This window comes from Canis aureus, chromosome 6 (assembly GCF_053574225.1).
Source record: "Canis aureus isolate CA01 chromosome 6, VMU_Caureus_v.1.0, whole genome shotgun sequence".
Lineage (NCBI taxonomy): Eukaryota > Metazoa > Chordata > Mammalia > Carnivora > Canidae > Canis > Canis aureus.
This window is the reverse complement of record NC_135616.1, coordinates 7,915,406-7,932,937: the sequence shown is the minus strand read 5'-3', so window position 1 is coordinate 7,932,937 and position 17,532 is coordinate 7,915,406. Positions and strand designations below refer to the sequence as shown.

General features: G+C 41.0%; 1 protein-coding gene across 19 annotated transcripts in view; it reads left to right on the top strand.

The window, feature by feature from the left end:
- ARHGAP28 (Rho GTPase activating protein 28) overlaps positions 1-17,532 on the top strand; it is a 257,341-nt gene that overhangs the window by 36,931 nt on the left and 202,878 nt on the right. For 8 of the 19 annotated variants that reach the window (XM_077900021.1, XM_077900019.1, XM_077900020.1 and 5 more), the window contains exon 1: positions 14,996-15,256. In XM_077900021.1, the coding sequence (XP_077756147.1) occupies positions 15,081-15,256 (176 nt within the window). In that variant the 5' untranslated portion in view covers positions 14,996-15,080. Of the gene's footprint in view, positions 1-2,824; positions 2,868-3,535; positions 3,739-9,167; positions 9,258-9,480; positions 9,581-11,455; positions 11,534-14,995; positions 15,257-17,532 lie in introns of those variants that run through there. The other 11 variants (XM_077900033.1, XM_077900028.1, XM_077900031.1 and 8 more) reach the window with 5 other exon arrangements.

Here is a 17,532-nt window from a genome sequence, read left to right as displayed (position 1 = left end):
GCCTGATGCAGGAGGGAGGCAGAGGAGCCTGATGCAGGACACAGGGAGCCTGATGCAGGACTCGATCTTGGATCCCAGGATCACGCCCTTAGCTGGAGGCAGAGGCTCAACTGCTGAGCCACCCAGGCGTCCCAAATATAAATTATTTAATTGCAAGGTTATATAATTCATTTTTAATTACAGCTGAGGCTAACAACTGGCTCAAAAAATTCCTAAAATTTAATAACCAGCTTTTACGAGCCAGCGCAAATCAGCTCCAGCACACGATGGGCACAAGTATGGCCACTTTAGATGCTGACTAGAAAGGAGCATGTTGGAAGAAGTCACATCCTAGGTACACAAGAAATTCAAAAGTTGTGAGATTGTACAGCTTGGAAAGATAATAGGGGACAGGAGCTGTAGAATCATAAATAAGTATAGCCCATTTAGCATACTCACCAAAAAAAAAAAGTCCTTGCCATTATTTACCAGAATCTTGATTTTAATAACCAGTCAGGATCCATGCAGAGGGGGATATTTAACTTAGATTTTTATAGAGACATCAAAAGCATTTGTTGAGAATGACTAAACCCATACTCTGTAATAAGATCTCTGTACAATTTCAAACATGTAAAAGTAACTATAAAGGAAGCAGAATGTGTTTTTATACAGGTGCCTATTTCTTCCTTGCTATTGAATTGATGATAGTGCTTTATCTATCATGTTTGAATGGCCTTGCTGGCCCAGCCACCTCATCTGCTACATAGCCCAAATTACTGCCATAACTCAAAATTTTCTCTGTGTTGAGATGTCTGCTTCTGGCTTCAAAGTCCTGGATACAAAGTTAAGCCATTTCTTATGCGTTTTCCCAAAGTCTACTCTGAGTTGTGAGATTTGTCTTGTCTGCTTTAGAAGTTACTGTGTAAGTCTGCAGTTCTCTGAACCTCTCCTGAATGTGCTCCATGTGGACAGTGTCACTGTGGCTGGGTTTCATTGGGTAATAAGAATTCTTCTACATTGCATCTGGGTTTTCTCAGTGTCTGGCTTTAAAATGTTTCAGGGAAAGTCCCTTCTTGACTGGAGTCTTCTGAAAACAGATCCTCCATTGTTGGCACCTTTTCTGGGCAAGGGAATAAATATACCACATGAACTTTGCCTGCCTCCATAGCATATAAAATACAAATACCTAAAATCATGTTACTTCTGGTATCATGTGGGTTTATTAGGTCAAAAAAAAAGTAGAGTGCATAGACCCCAGAGCTAGCCACCCCATTTTTAATTTTTTTGGATTGGAATCCAGTAATGGCTTATCATGATTGCACTATTTTAGGAAAAAAAAAAACAGAGATATCAATCTGTTCCCTCTCAGCATTTTCATTTTTTGACTGGTTTATCATCATAATATGTCTTTTCATAAAGCATCCTTCTCAACTTGGTGATTAGTTAGATTGTCCTTTACTGGGCTTTCGTCCAGCTCTAGTATGTTTTTCTCAGTTGGCATTATATTCCTGCAGTAGAACATTAACTCTTCTGGCCCTCGACTTTATTCTCACTTAGCCCTCATAGGCCCTAGTTTATAAGCATGAAATGTATTTATTCATAAAATGTCAAGACCAATCACATGCAAAATTATAAGGCAGAAAACTCCTAGCTTCAATGCTTCACCTTATAATATACACCACTATATCATACGCTTATTAAGGCAGGAATTTTATCTCATTTATCTTCATGGAGTGGGTTTTGAATACAGTCACAAGCCAGATTTACAGAAAGTGTGCCTTAATTCATCTATCTTTGCACTCAGCTCTATTTTACTGCTTCAAAAACATTCACTGCCTTGATTTAAAAAAGCTTTTTTAAGGAAATCATTAAGTTCATGACTTAAGCTCAATCAAAATTCCAACTTCCCATTCTGATTCTTTTCTGTGGTGGGTTTTTGTCTTCTGCTTTGTATCTTGAAATTGTGTCTGGGCACAGGAGATGTTTGTAGCATTGTGGGCCTAGTGTTGTCCTTCAGACTTTTCTTTCCTGCCTTACTCTTTGGTAATAGGAGGTGGGGAGGGTGGCTATTCACATTGCCCCCACTACTGGTGGAGTTCTTGTTTACTCTGTAGGCATAGGCAGTGCTCCTTGAGAGATCAGTTCTTGCTGACCCTTGGTCTTCTATGGCCTGGCTAGACCTACTGTTTGACCCCCTGACTTGGGTTCTCAACCCTGAGGCCCTAGGCCACAAAGTTGTTTGATCTTAGCTATCGTGATTCCCCTGAGAGCTTGCCCCAGTCGGTTCTCACTGGGGGAGATGGGAAATGACTGGCTCTCTCTAGGTCTTCCATGGCAATTTCTGGGAGGTCATTTTAGGTTTTTTGCAGGATGCCTCATCCCAGAGTTTTAGGTGGGGATGGCACATAAGCTTCTCCATCCTTGAATACTTAAACCTACTGTTTGTATTACCCTACATTCCAGAGATTTAAGCCAGGAAGGGTCAGATTGAATAGCCTTTCCTGAATATAATTCTCTTTTCTCCTTGCCATGCCTTCCAAGCCCTGAGAGCTTCCAATCCAAGTCTCCTCTGTGTGGGAGCAATGCTGCCCTTCTCTTTACATCAAGCCTTACTTGTCATGGTTTAAAAATCTCCACATTCAGTCTTTCACACTTTGGTTTTGATATTAATGGGAAGTTTTAACAGCTTAGGAAACTCAAGTGCTGAGCTCTAGTCATGAAAAACCTAATTTTCTTGATGGGTATATCTGGAATGTCCTTCAAGGGCCCATCTTGAAAGTGAAAATCTTGAACTTAGATCTTTAGCTGTTTTTTTTTTTTTTTTTTTTTTTTTTTTTTATTCCAGCTATGACAACTTCATCAGTTTCTACATCTGCAAATGTAAAAATGTAAGTACAGGACTGTTACTTTACTGCAACTTCCTCTAAAAAGTAGGAGGACTCAAAATTCACAAGAGAGCAGTACTAGTGATCCTCAGAAGCAGAGATAGGATGCTCTGTAACTCGTGCCCTGGAGTTATGCAATGCAGCCCTTTTAGAATGGCTTTGAAGGCAGTGTAAGGCTAAATGAAACACTAGTTATAGTAATAAAATTTGTGTTGGAGGGAGAGGCCAATTCTGATTTCTGCTTTGTCACCTGCTAGCCATGAGACCCTGTTGCACTTCTTTTTAAAGATTTTTATTTGAGAGAGAGAGCATGCATGCGTATGTGAGAGTGCATAAGTGTGCTGGGTAGGAACAGAGGGACAGGAAGAGAGAAGGGGAAAGAATCCCAAGCAGACTCTGTGCTGAGTGCAGAGCCTGATGCAGGGTTTGATCTCATGACTCTGAGATCACAACCTGAGCCAAAACGAAGAGTTGGACACTTAACCAACTGATTCACCTAGGCACCCCTGTTGCACTTCTTTTGTCTGTTAATGATTCTCCTTTGGAATTCACACTAAAGCAATTGTACTCTGGCTGAACAGGAAGAATGTTATATTAGGAAATATAAAATGAAACCAGTATGATAGTTTTATAGTTAGGGAGATAAATGGGGTGGTTTTTCCCTTTGATAGCTACAGCAAATGACTCCACCCAGGAACGCCTCAGCACCAATCACATTGCTCTTCACCAGAGGGACCTGGAAAAGCAAACCAGCCAGGAAGAGGGAAGTGGCTAGTTTGGTCCATTTCTGCAGGGGAGAACAGTTCCAAATAAGAATGGAAAAGCTGTGGAATCAGAAAAGAAGCAGACTCTAAATGACTGCAGTTATCTCAAGGTAAATTTCTACCATTGAGATTACCTTTAGAATTATATTTCATTGGATCAGATTTGTAATCTGTAGAGAATAGGGATTCATCTAATTTAGGAAATAGACCCTTTTCCACCATTGGCAGTTGAAATGAATTCAGAACAAAGGGATTTTGAATTCTTTGAAGCACTGTTAAGGGTATACTAATTCTTTCTCAAGTATCTCATCATCTTCAGCCTCTTTTCAATCACTTTGAGAGGATTTTTTAAAAACAGCCAAGCCTCAAGTGATGGTGACTAGGACAGGCACAATCAGGTTATGAGGTCCAAACTGTGGTTCATTCTTTATCTGTGGAAAGGAACAGAGCTGTTACTTGTTTTTAGGGAACAGACTATTTTGATTCTTAGAACCCAGCATTCATTGCAAATCCTCAGAGCTGTTTGTAAATATCAGGTCATTTATTCCCACCCACCAAGCACCACTCAGAATGAAGAAAATGGAATGAAGTAGGGAAATAATTACAAATACTACAATCACTGCTATTTACTGAGAGCCTGCTCTGATAAAATGTTGTGTATTTGCTCCTCACATTGAAGCCTCAGACATGTTGAATTGCTTGCCCCTCAGGTTCACAGTGCTGTAGTTGCTAAGTTCCTGGACCCTGGTGCCAGATTACCTGGTTGATTTCCACCAGGTAATCTCTGTTTCTGGATGTGTGACCTGAGTGAATTCACCTCTCTGTGCCCTCATTTCCCATCTGCAGAGTAAAGAGAATGATTTTGACAATAGTTCCTCATGCAGCTGTTGTGGGGATTAAGGGAGTCAGATGCATGAAACAACACAAATCAGATCCCAGAAAGATTAAGTAAAGGCTCATAGTCCTATGTCACTAAATGGAAGAAGCAGACTATAGCCGTGTGAGTGCTGGATATTGTTATTCTGCAGTTGTGAGATACAAGAACCCAACTCATACTAGTTTAAGCAGCAAAATAAGTGGTAGTATGTACTTCAGACATGCCTCAGAATAGAGTCAAATGATGCTGTCTGGAAGTCTCCAACATCTTTGCTTCTCCTTGGCTTCAAGATAGATCACACAAATTTTGAGGTAGTAAGATGGCTGCTTGCAGCTGCAGGGGGCGCACTATCCTTTCAGGAAAAGAAAAAAATTCTTATGAAGATCTGGCAGGGGTCCCATGGAAGTGGCCCAGCTTTGGTCAGATACCCACTCCTGCACCCAGACCTGAGGTATGCGGCAAGCACTGAGGCAGGGGGTGCTGAGTGTGCTCAATCCAATGCATGTGGCCAAAGGACAGCATCCGTGTTAGACACTCAGGGTGCTCCTCCAAAGAAAGGGATAAGGAAGAAATATAGACCAATATAATACATAGGCTCATGGCTGTCAGGTGACAGCAGAGATCAGAAATGGCCCCTCCCTCAACACAAGTCTTATTACTACAACCATAGTTTCTTTTAGCCTTATACTCTGTTTTTTAAGCCATCCTGACGTGGCTGCATCACACAACTCCATGGGCACAAGTTACACAGCATCCTCTTCTCTAGTTTTGAGGCCCATTGACACTGCTCTCTGACGACTTTCTAGTCCTCCCACTTTTTTTGAGGAAGGCACAGCCAGGTAGCAGACGGATAGTTTCATTTTACATCTGCAGGTAAAAAAACTGAGGATTAAGTGGAAGGAGGCTCCTTGTTCAGTAAGTAGTTGTTTAAGCCTACCTTGTCCCAGGATCTGTACTAAGTGTGCTAGCTGCCTTCTGATAAACCAACCAGAAGAGACTGACCTGGAGTGCCAGTGCTATGAGTCAAGGCTTCCTCTTCAGGGACATGCCAGTATTCCGGCCTGTGATGCCAAGGCATTTGGGCTTTCTGTGACTTTTTTGAGCTGGGTAATAATGAGTAATAAGTAGGTACACCACTAATGTTTCAACTGACAGACATCGGTTTCCTTCAGTCTATCTGCTCAGTGTCAGTGCATGGCCCTGTTCACCGTCATGACCCTTTCTGTAGAAATATTTAGTCTTTGGAGTGTATTGAATTATCTTCTTTGGTTGACTAATAGTGGTGGCTAAAATTTATTGAATTTTCCTGAAACCTCAAATTGGCATTTATTGCTAATAAAGTAGAAGGTAGAATAACAGTTTCTTGAAAGCATCACATAATAAAAGGAATATATGTGCATTGAGTGTTACGTACACTGTGATTTTATAAGTTTTCCTTTCTAAATCTGGGCCACCAACTGTGTATGGTAGGTATTACCATCTCATTTTACAGAGGAGAAAAATCAGATCTCAGATTAAGTAAAGGCTCATAGTCCTATAGCACTAAATGTAAGAAACAGTTTATTCATGTCTGCTTCAAACTCTGCCTTCCTTCTACCAGTCCCATTTTAACCACCATTTCACAAACGTACTTTAAAATTATACTTTCAGGGGCACCTGGGTGGCTCAGTGGTTGAGCGTCTGCCTTCGGCCCAGGGTGTAGTCCCAGGGTCCTGGGATCTAGTGCCACATTGGGGTCCCCACAGGGAGCCTGCTTCTCCCTCTCCCTGTGTCTCTGCCTCTCTCTGTGTATCTCATGAATGAATGAATGAATGAATGAATGAATAAATAAATAGATAAATAAAATCTTTAAAAAATAAAATAAAATTATGCTTTCAGTTATACTTCTAGACCCAGGCGACTCAGGTTAGGTCACGTAAGTCTTATTGAATGTAATCTGAGCTATGTTTGAGAACTGATGAGGCAATATGGATTTGAAGCCTCCTGTTATCATCACAAAATCACAGGCCCATTTGATTTGTGAACCTCAGGAAATATTTTAGGGTCACATCTAGGCAAAACTGCAGGGTGGGCAAGTGTGTTCCTTCTCATGGTGTCACTTCTTCACTTCACTCTGTGTAATACCCCTTCCCTTCCTGGCTCTTGGTATCTTTACCTCCATGATTTGACTGTGCCTCTTAGCTGGTCCTTTCAGGCCAGATGTTCCTCCCTGAGGCTTCACCAAACCTTGCTGTAGTAAACACTGATTATTTGTTGGTGTCTCAGAATCTACTCCTGCTGCCTAAATGCACTCAAATGTCAATTAAGGGACTGTCCTCCAACATGGTATATGGTCTTGGGGCCTGGCTTACCATTATAGAAGTCTTACCATTACAGAAGGCAAGGGAGTTGCTAAAGGCCACATCAGCCAGACTGTTTCTTTTACCACCCAGTGACCATCTAATGGAAGATAAGCATGCAACCTAAGCACAGCCAATTTGATGCAATGTTATGGTATTCTATGTCCTAAGAAGAATGAAGCAAGGATGGGAAATAAGTTGAAATTGGTTAATTTTATAAGAAACACCCTGGCAAGACTGTATTCTGGCAAGATTGTGTTCTCATTTCTGTCTCAAACCTTGTTCTCTAGCTTTGACCTTCCATCATGTGATAGTCTCACGACCTTTCTAAAACATTGTTCCTTGTTTCAGAGTCAGAAATGTTTTTGTGGTTTGCAGCCATAATAAACCTTCCTCCTTGATAGCTCTGCATGCCATATTGCTTCCCAGACATCTCACTGTCCTGTTCCCCTCCTCCTCTATTCAGTGGAAACCTGATGTGCTTATTTCAACACTTTCCAAGTCAGGTGGTCTGTACAGCCTGGGGTGACTGTAAATAAACCAGGTAACTGATCTGTAATACTGACCTAGTGACAGAGGAGATTGATGGGGTCCTTTCCTCAGCTTCCTCACTGAGGCATTAAGCTAAACTTCTTAACAGCTATTTAAAATCCATCTTGAGCTTTTTCTTAGCATTCTCTTTGGGGCATAGCATCTGGCCATTTACAATGGGCTTTCTTCTTCCCCAGGCTCCCATGTACATTCTTTTCCAAAGGAGGTTGGGAAACGCAGGAGATGTATGTCAGAAGAGGTGAATGAGACCTGGTTGTGCAGAGCCCAGAGGGACCATCTAAAAGCACAAGAGGATCCCAGTACTACCTTATTTGAAACCTATAGTGGATTTCCCATCTGAACTCCAGGATAAAGTTTAAACTCTTCGCATGGCATTCAGATCCAACTCCCCGCCGCCACCCCCCCCCCCCCAATCCTCCTGTGCCTGGCCTCTGTCTCTGGCTTCATCTCAAGCATTCTCTCCTTTATGCCTTCTTGTCCAGCAGAGCTAAACTAAAGGTGCTTCCCTGTATGTGCCACATTGTTTATTTCCTTTGTGCCTTTTTTTTTTTTCAGCCTCTTGTCTTTGGAATACCCTTCTCATCACCCCCAACTGCCCACACCTACTCCTGAACTCCTGAACTGGCCAATTGTTACTCATCTTTTAAGACTCATCTCTAGCAATACCTCCTCTGGGAAGTTCTTTGATGACCCCCTACTTCAACACTTACTCCTCCCTTTTGCAGAGACCGTGCTTTCAAATTCATAATTCTTTTAATGTTCCTGGTGCTTACCAATGTAGGTTCAAATTATGGGCATACCTCTCAGGATGGATGGAGGGATGGATGAATAAATAAAACCCTTGTATAATTGCAAAGTAGAGCACTGCAGAAAGTATTCCATAATATAAGTCTTTTTATACCAGAGCTTCATGTCTGTGGCTTCTCTGTTTTCTTCCTCTCCACTCTGCCTGGGTGTGTTGGTAGTGATTTATTTCCAATCAATAATGATTCAATTTCTTTGTACAAGTCAGTTAAGTCACTTGACTGACTCAGTTATGTCCATCACATAAATAACACGAGTCTCAACCTGGCTGAGAGACTCTTGTGGTGACCAAGTCTGCTTAACCCAATTACCAATTGATCATAGAGCATGGAATAAATACTAAAGAAAAATAAGACCTGACACATCTTTAAAAATAGATACTAAGAAAGTAATAGGAAAATCAGAGTAGTCTAAAAATTCTGTCATAATAGCACTCAGAAAATAAATTTATATAATTTAGCTAGTTCTAATAAGTTTTGAGAAATATTTCAGAATAGCAATTTAAGATTTATCAGCTGATCCAATGATAGAGGGTTTACACATTACCTTTCTAAATACTCTTAAAATACCTGTTTCATTAAAGTATTTCTTTTTTATATAAATGAAATTTTGCATTTATTCGCCTTAATTTGACCCAATCTTTTTAGAGAATGTTGGGGAAGTGGGAATGCATATAAAGTGGAATTTTGACAGAATTAACATGTTCCCCTAGGTAGGAGAGAACTGTGCCTTCATTTCCTGCAAGATAGGACCAGTGACTATGTAACTTTGAACTTTTTTTGCTAAGGGAATGGCAGTCAGCAGCTACAGAGACTCGTGCAGCTGTAGCTGTTTTCCTGTTCTGGTCTTAAGTGATTATTCTAGTAGCAGTTTTGCCAGATAAGCAGCCAAGGCCACAAGAGGCACTTTTCTTTTGTCCATGTTGAAGTTTTGCATAAATGTTCTGTTTTCTTGTCTCTCCTGGTAGGATTGAAGATGTTGGACTATCATCATATTTCGTATTACGTACTATAGTGTCACTGACACTCAAGGGCCAGAGTTTGTAAGGCTTTTCCAGGTGAGTCATTATGTGAGTTGAGACTGACTCTTCTTTTAGTAAAGATTATGAAATGCCTTTGGAATTCGTAAGATCAAGTTGTTTACTCTTGAGTATTGAACTCAACGATGCTTCTAGAAGGGCTGAGGTAGAGGACAGGTGACGAGGATAGTAAAAAAAGAGAAGGGAACCAACATTTCTTGAGCATTTAAGATTGCTTAGCACTATGTTTGATGTTTTAAAGATGCTTCCTCATTGTATCTTCCCATCAACTGTCAGAGAAGATTCTCCAATCAATTTCAATTAGGAAATAGAAATATAGGGAAATTAAGGTAATACAAACAGTAAGTAGCAAATTCATAATTTAATTTTAACTCTGTCCCTCTTTGGTCTACCATTCTGCTTCCTTGGTTTCATTGGAAAGTGAAGAGTCTTTGTGCACCTGGAGTTCACATATGATAGTATTATCAAATTTCTTATATATGTGTATTAACTGACAAATTTACAAGGCAGTACAAAATACTGAATTAACCTTCAACACATTCTGAGGGCAGTTAATGAACTGTTCTTATGCATAAAGAAATTATGAACTATCTTACTATTGTACATGGAAAATGCATGTAATTCTCTCTTCATTTATTACTGTTTTCATTGTTATTATTATATGCTAGTGATAGCTATCCTCCAAAATCCTAAATAGGTTTGTGGAAAGCTGCCACACAAAAAATAAATCTGATGACCCATTTTATTCCCATATAAAGGATGTATTTTGAATCTCAGCAAATCTTTTATGAAAGAGAAATATAGGGGCACCTGGGTGGCTCAGTTGGTTAACGGTCCAACTCTTGATTTCAGCTCAGGTCTGGATTTCAGGGTCATGAGATCAGAGCCCTGTGTTGGGCTCTGCACTCAGCAGAGAGTCTGCTTGAAATTCTCTCTCCCTCTACCCCTCGCCCTGCTTGCATTCACACACATTCTTTCATGTGCATCTCACTATCTCTCAAATAAGTCTTGGGAGGGAGAGAGAAGTATAATACCTGAGAGCTTGGATGCAGGGAGCCAGACTTCTGGGTTTGAATGCCAGCTTTGCCATTTCTTAGCTAGGGTGACCTTGGACAAGTTAATGCAGTCCGTTTCTTCAACTGTAAAATGAAGATGCTAACAGTAATACTTCAAAAAGCAACTGTGAGCATTTCATGAATTGAGGTTCTGATACCTAGAATAGAACCAGGCCCATGTTAAGTACTCAATAAATACGGGCTATTTTGCTTCATCTATGTGTGAAGAAACAGGTCTGCAATTCAGTGATTTGCTTGGGTCCTGTGTTCTGTTGGCAGGGTTGGTGCTGACACCCAGGTGTCCTGTTCTTGGTCCAGTGCTGGGTGCTGCAGTGGCATACATAGCAGTATGCAAGGAAAGTAGAATTTTCTCTTAACCATTATTCCAAATGCCAGTGCTATTTCTGTGCTCCGAATGTCCGCTGTCCACTGTAGGAGCAGTTTATCAACCCAATTCCCAGATGGAGAATCTTTTTCCAGCGTCCCTGGTTACCCTGCTGCTGAGCCAGCCGTCACAGTCTTGTGCTGTGAACCCCTAGCCCAGTGGTTCCCAGAATGCCAAAAATGTTAACAGACTCTACCAGGTCCACAATCCCATATCTATAATTCCCAAATCCCCAAAGCTCTCTAATCTGAAAGCTTTTTCATGAATCATATGACTATAAAACTTGTTCAGATCTGAACTTATCTAGTGATAAATCACCTGAGCTGACAGGAGACTATTTATCGTTTTTATTTATCCCTCCTGGTATGTGTATTTGTATAGTTCACTACAGACATACTAATGTTTTTGCTTATGGGATACTGCCCCAGATATCAGTGGGGGCATCTATCAGTCAGGGTCTTGGCAGGAAGAGATGGGGGCACTCAGCACAAGTGAATGAGGAGAGTTTAGTAAAGAGATTGTCTGGAAGACTGTGGGTGGATGGAGGACCAACAAGGAGGGACAAAGGGGGGGATTAGTTGGTGCACCAAGAGCTGTGAGTACCCCTGGGTTTGAAGGGCTAGGTAGAGGTAGCATTATTGGAATCTGGAGAGAGCAGCATGGGAGGGGGCTGCCTACAGGACCTAAAGCCTTAGGTGGAAGGAGCCAGCTGGTAGCAAATCAAAAGAGAAATCTGAGAAATATATACCCAAGCTGGCTTTTCCCCTTTCCTATAGATGTCCTGCTGGTACCTTTCTTTGGTGGCACCCTACCTGAAACCAGAGGCAAGAGGGCTCAGAGATATAGACCAGAAGGTGAGCCACTGGGGCCCCACACAGAGTAGTGAAGGTGGCAAGGGGATCTGGAGGGCAAGAGAAAAATGTCCTGCACAGCGTATTCTATAATACCCAGTATGTGCACTCTACCATCCCTCTGAAACCAAAAAACTCAAGAATGGTTAGAGTTATATTTTATTAAGTCAACAGCATATGCCTACATTAAAAAATATTAATACATACATGTGAAACTTTTTTCTTTAGTTTGCAGTTATCATTGACAGTGCCATACAGACTTATGAATCATTTATAATAATTCATTGGCTACCCTGAAAGATTAGAACTACTGCACTTAAGAGTACTATTTCTTTCATTCATTGATTCATATGTTCATTGATTTTACAAATGTTCTTTGTTGCTTGTCTACTCTGCAAAAACACTGGGCTCTGTAGTATAAAGACAAAAATACGACACTAGCCCTTCTAGTAGCTTGCAATGTAGTAAAGGACACTAATTTGTTGGAAAATAATAATACAATCCTGGGTTAGCAGATAGTTTCATCTCAAAGCTACCTTGCTGTAGGAGGAGGCTCTGTTTTGAGAAGGGTTTCTTGACCACATGTGGGCTCAGTGGAAAAAAACACTGTGATCTAATAGCTGTGTGTGCAGTGGACACAGTGTGTACAGTTTTGGCTGACTATGCTTTGACTGGGTGGCCAAGTGAGATAGTTCTTATAATAGAAGCAAGGGGGGGAGGCTTTGAATTAGAAACAACCTGAGAAGGCTTCATGGGGGAGAGGTAGAAGGTTTTTAAGGATTTCTAGACAGGAAAATGACAGGAGCAAAGGCAAAATAAGAGGGCAGGATGGGCTGGTATGAGAGGGTCACAGGGTCTCAGGAGTAAAAAAAAGTAATGGGTGGTCAAAGTAGATTAGAGCACCTATCCTAGAAGTTTGGACTTTATTTTATAGCAAGTGGATTACAACAGGGGTTTTGAGAAGGGGAGGAACTATGTTTTAGGAGAATCATTCTACCAGCACTTTGAAGAGGGGAAGGATTTAAGAGGAAGGTGTTTGAAAGTCATCTTTGTCAAAGAAGGATGGCCAACACCTAGGCAAGGAATGGTGACATGAGAACAAAAACCCAGCATTGGGAATAGGAGGAATGGTTGGAAGCCATAGTGACTCCAGGGCCTCTAAAATATGAATGTACAAGAGAGAGGGCTGGGCTGCTGAAGCTGGCATTAGGGAGCACCACCGTAGTTTTGGACATCTTGAGGCAGAGTTATGGCTAAAAATATTCACAAGAAAATATCCTGCAAGTATTTCAAATTCTGAATCTGTAGTTCAGAGAAAAAAAATGTTAAGGAGACAAATTCCATGCCCAGAAAAAGTTTCACTACTGTAATCCTTATGGTAATTCCAAAATGCAAAAAGCTATAAAAATTACATGTTTAAAAAAGTTTAGTAGCAAAACTGATTTAATGACAAACCTGATCTGAATAAATGTGAGATTATTAATAGGCTTTGTTTATTCCATTTACAGTCAATTCTTTCTACTTAGGAAATAATAAGTTTGAATAAGGGTACCGTCCCAAATTACTGGAAGGAGAATATTTTGTATTAAATGGTGCCTGTATCAAATTACCTTTTAAAAATTTTAAATTTTTATTTATTTATGATAGTCACACAGAGAGAGAGAGGCAGAGACACAGGCAGAGGGAGAAGCAGGCTCCATGCACTGGGAGCCGACATGGGATTCGATCCTGGGTCTCCAGGATCGTGCCCTGGACCAAAGGCAGGCGCCAAACCACTGCGCCACCCAGGGATTCCCCCTTTTAAAAATTTTTAAAAAATGATATTTAAATTCTGAAACTTGTCTGGCCTCAAAGTTTTATTTATTTTTAAAGATTTTATTTATTTTAGAGAGAGAGCATGAGTGGGAAAGGCAGAGAGAATCTCAAGCAAACCCTCTGCTGAGTGCAAAGCCCAGCATTGGGCTCAGTCCCATGACCCCCAAGATCAGGACTGATATATTTTGAAGAAGGAAGCATTCTTTGTATATGCCTTTTTCATGCGCTGATGTTTGATAAATTTTTAATTCACAAAATTGGGATGCAAATGATACCTACCTCATAGAGTTGTTTAAAGAGCTAAAGAACAGGAGCCAACACATAAAGGGTAATTTAGTAAATGTTAGTCATTCTAACCCCTTTAATCAACAAAATATTTTCTAAGAAGCATTTTGGTTTTTTTTTGTTTGTTTGTTTTTTTGTTTTTTTGTTTTTTTGCTTGTCCAACCTTTGAAAACAAATGTCTCTCTTCTGGATAATGTGAAGAAAGTAGCAGAGAGGACCAACATTTCTGGAGAACCTAGCATGTATGCTTTTACCCCATGAGAAGATTACTGTTTTTCCCATTTCACAGGTGCAGAAACAGATTATGAGAAATTATATACCTAGCATGACCTAGTATAGTAAGTACTCGGGTAAGGGGTAAACTAACTTCTCTTTTCCCTTCCTTGTAGCTCCCAGGGGAGTGTGAGAGACAACAGGTAAAACACTCTGTCTGGGTGTAAAAGATGAAGTCATTGTGGGCCTCTAGCATCTTCTGGTTCCCTTTTTAAATGGTTAAAAGAATGTCGTCTTTCCATTTGTGCTGTTAGTTTTATATATGTAAAGACATATTTCAGACCCCAAATGATTGAAAATCGTTTCTGATTAATACCTGCCTCCCTGCCACACATTTCTCTAAATAAAGACATCTGGATAAAACATGCATTTGGCCCAGAATAATCAAGTCTAATTTTCAGACAAGTTGAAAGCAGTATCTTAATTTGATCAGGATTGGTAGGAGGAAAGGGATGTCAGGTGTGGTAAGAGGCTGGTTGCTGCGGTGGCGTTGAGGGTGAGGGAGGGAGGTTTTCTGCTTGCTGGGTGAGTTACCTGCCCAAAAGGAAATCAAGTTTATTGTAATTTGACCAAGTACACAGCAACATAATCTGGTTCTTCAATTTTTGATGTGGATGCTTTAAATGAGAGGGTGTCACATTTTCTTCCTTTCCCCAGACCACACATTGTAGACCTGGCCCCTCTCCTTCTCAGCCCAGGCTCCCAAGGCAAGATTTCTTTCTTTCTTCGGTGTCTTGCTGCCAGGCAGGAAATGTTACTAGCTGTGGGATAAGCCTCCCCCATTTGGGTGTGTATGTGTGTGTGTGTGTGGGGGGGGGTTGGGGGAGGGATGAGAAAAGGAAAAGAAAAAGAAAAACAAAGCAAGAAAAATCCCTAGAGCAGCTAGCCTGAACCCCGAAGGATCACAGCGGGTTTGCAGTTTCCTAGAAACAGGGATACCCCCCATCCCCCTGCCCCCGACTCTTGCGGCCCCCCCCCAACCCGCGTACTCCCCGCCCCCGCCCCCACCCCCACCCCCAGCGGGGCTTGTGGGCGTGTCTTTAAGTCCCTGCTAATAGGGCTGCCCCGCGGGCGGGGCTGGCTTCCCCGGGCGCCCCTGACAGCCGCGGGAGCGCGCCCCTAGGAGCTGGACGGGCCGTACCGCCCGGCTGGTGCCCGGGTCCCGGTGCGCTGGTCCATGCTGGTGCCTGCCTTTGTTCTCGGGCCGGAGCGGGGACATGCGCGGCTGAGGATGGAAGTGGAGGACTCGGGCGGCGTGGTGCTGACCGCCTACCACTCGTACGCTCGCTCCCAGCCGTCCAGCTCCGAGCCACGCTGCGCGCCCAGGGCCACCGCCAGCCACCCGGGCAGCAGGTACCCAGAGCCGCTCCACAGGGAGCAGAGGTTTCCCGAGCTTGGGCTTTATCTCGCAGCTGTGTTTCCTGCCAGGGCCTAAGAGCACCATCACTTGATGTTGTTTCAAGTTTTGGTGGACTGGATGAGTGAGCCTGCTGTTCTTTGTATTGTCCTTGATTGCAAGTCTCAGCTGGTAGTGGCTAAAGTCCTTGGCTAGCAGAGGTTAGCAGTGGAGTCCTGTTCTTGATATAACTTGATGGTAAAGAGGCACATGCCTCATCTCTGCCAAATTCACCTATTGACATATTTGGAGAATTTAAAAAAAAAATGGAAATGAGACAAGCAGAAAAAGAAAAAAAATAAAATACATTATCCTAAATCCTCGAATATTATTGAGGGTTTCTTTAGTAACTGCATGCCATCTAAGCTAAAATATAGCTGGAGAGATTCCCTAAAAGTAAATCTGAGTAGACTTTTAAAAACAATCTTATTTCTAGATTTTAAAAACTGTTCAACTATATAAATACATTGGTATCGTTACTTTATTATTGCTAATGTTTACTCAATGCTGTAAATGCTATTATAATTTATTTCTTTTGGGTCAACAAAGGTCTATAACCATTTCATTATGTGTATTTTTAGATTTAATATAGCAAGGATTTATGTTAAATTACTCTATTAATGTTCATCTGTTTGATGCAAGATCAAGGCCAATGTGACTTCCATTAACTAAACAAAAATGTTAGAGTCTTAGGAAATTTCCCTGCTCAGACAATAATAAGTGAGATAGTTTGATCTGACTCAGAGTTTGGGGAAGTTTTGCTTGTTTAAATGTGGCTATTTATCTACTATGGATCCACTGATGAATGTGTTTTTTTTTTTTTTTTTTCCAAGTGGGAAGTTTGAGTGTTGATTTACTTTTTTGCATCAAGTTTATTTTTGTTTACTTTTTCTCTTTTTCTTTTTAGTTATGTGATAATGATTACTTCTCTCTCCTAATTGATTTGTGAGGCTTTCAACAGATTGTGATTTTATTTCAAGGAATATCCTTTTGGCTTGTATCCATGGGAAGAATAAACTACATTGGCATGAGATCTATGTTAGGCTCAGCTAACAAAGACAATATTGTTTCTTCCAAAACAGCAGGTTGAGTGAAATCTTATTTTTATATAAAGACAGTGAGAAAGTAACATTTTTCTTCTAGCCTTAGGATCGATCACATTGTCTTAACGGCTACTTGAAGATATAAACTTGAATTTGTCTTCAGGGTGTTTTCTTTTCTAAACATAATCCTTGATTATAATTACTCAGATTATGAGTAACTAAATAGATATAAGTGAGTTCATGAGAAGCAGGGATCTGGTTTGTGCATTTTTAGATGGTCCTAGTATAACTATCCTGTCACTAACTCCCAGCAGCTGTCTAAGAGTAATAGCTAGATTGTGCCATTTGGGCCTTCTAAAACTATATCCGTTTCCAAAGCAAACTGGAGAAGTTCCATTAGCTAAACATGTGGTCTTGTGGAATGATAATGCATGAGAGCAGAAGAGTTGTGTGCCATTGTTAGTGTTTTATCATATGGTTGCCAGTGAGATTTGTGTTGCTCCAAGTTTGCATTTTTGGTGACTGCGTGCATCCTTTCTATAGGAACCTTTGTACCACTCTAAACTCTCTGATGCAGGAGATAATTGACCCTGTCCCCTGCAACTAAATCTTGAGAGAATAGCTTAATTCCTTGGCTCCCAGTAACAACAATCAAAAAGAAGTTCCTGTATTTACAAGGAGCCGGAGGACACCATCAATCATGAGTCTGATAACAGAAATAATCAGGACCCAGTTATTAACCTTTGACTCACTAACTACTGATCAATACTTCCTTTCAAGCCAAGGAGCAAGATCGTATTGTTCTACTTATGAAGAAAGCACTCTCTCTTTCAAGAATACCATTTCCTTTAAATTGCTTACATATGTGTAACATATTTGTGGAGGAGTGACCAGTATGGCACTAGGAAGCATGGACTATTGTATCATCATTCTTGAGCTCTGAGTTAGCAAAGTTTCGATTCAAAGCAAACTGTCTCCTTATTTTCCAAGCCTCCACTCCATCTGACTTTATGTGCTTTTGGTTTTTTGGGCTGATTTTTCCCACTAAAGTATAATCTCAGTCTCTATCTCTTCCTTCATTATTCTGTTTTGTTCACTGTTCTAATTCCAAGTGCCTAGAGCAGTGTCTGTCACATTTTGGTAGCTCAGTAAATACCTAATGAATAAATGAATGAATTCCTACCAAGGTT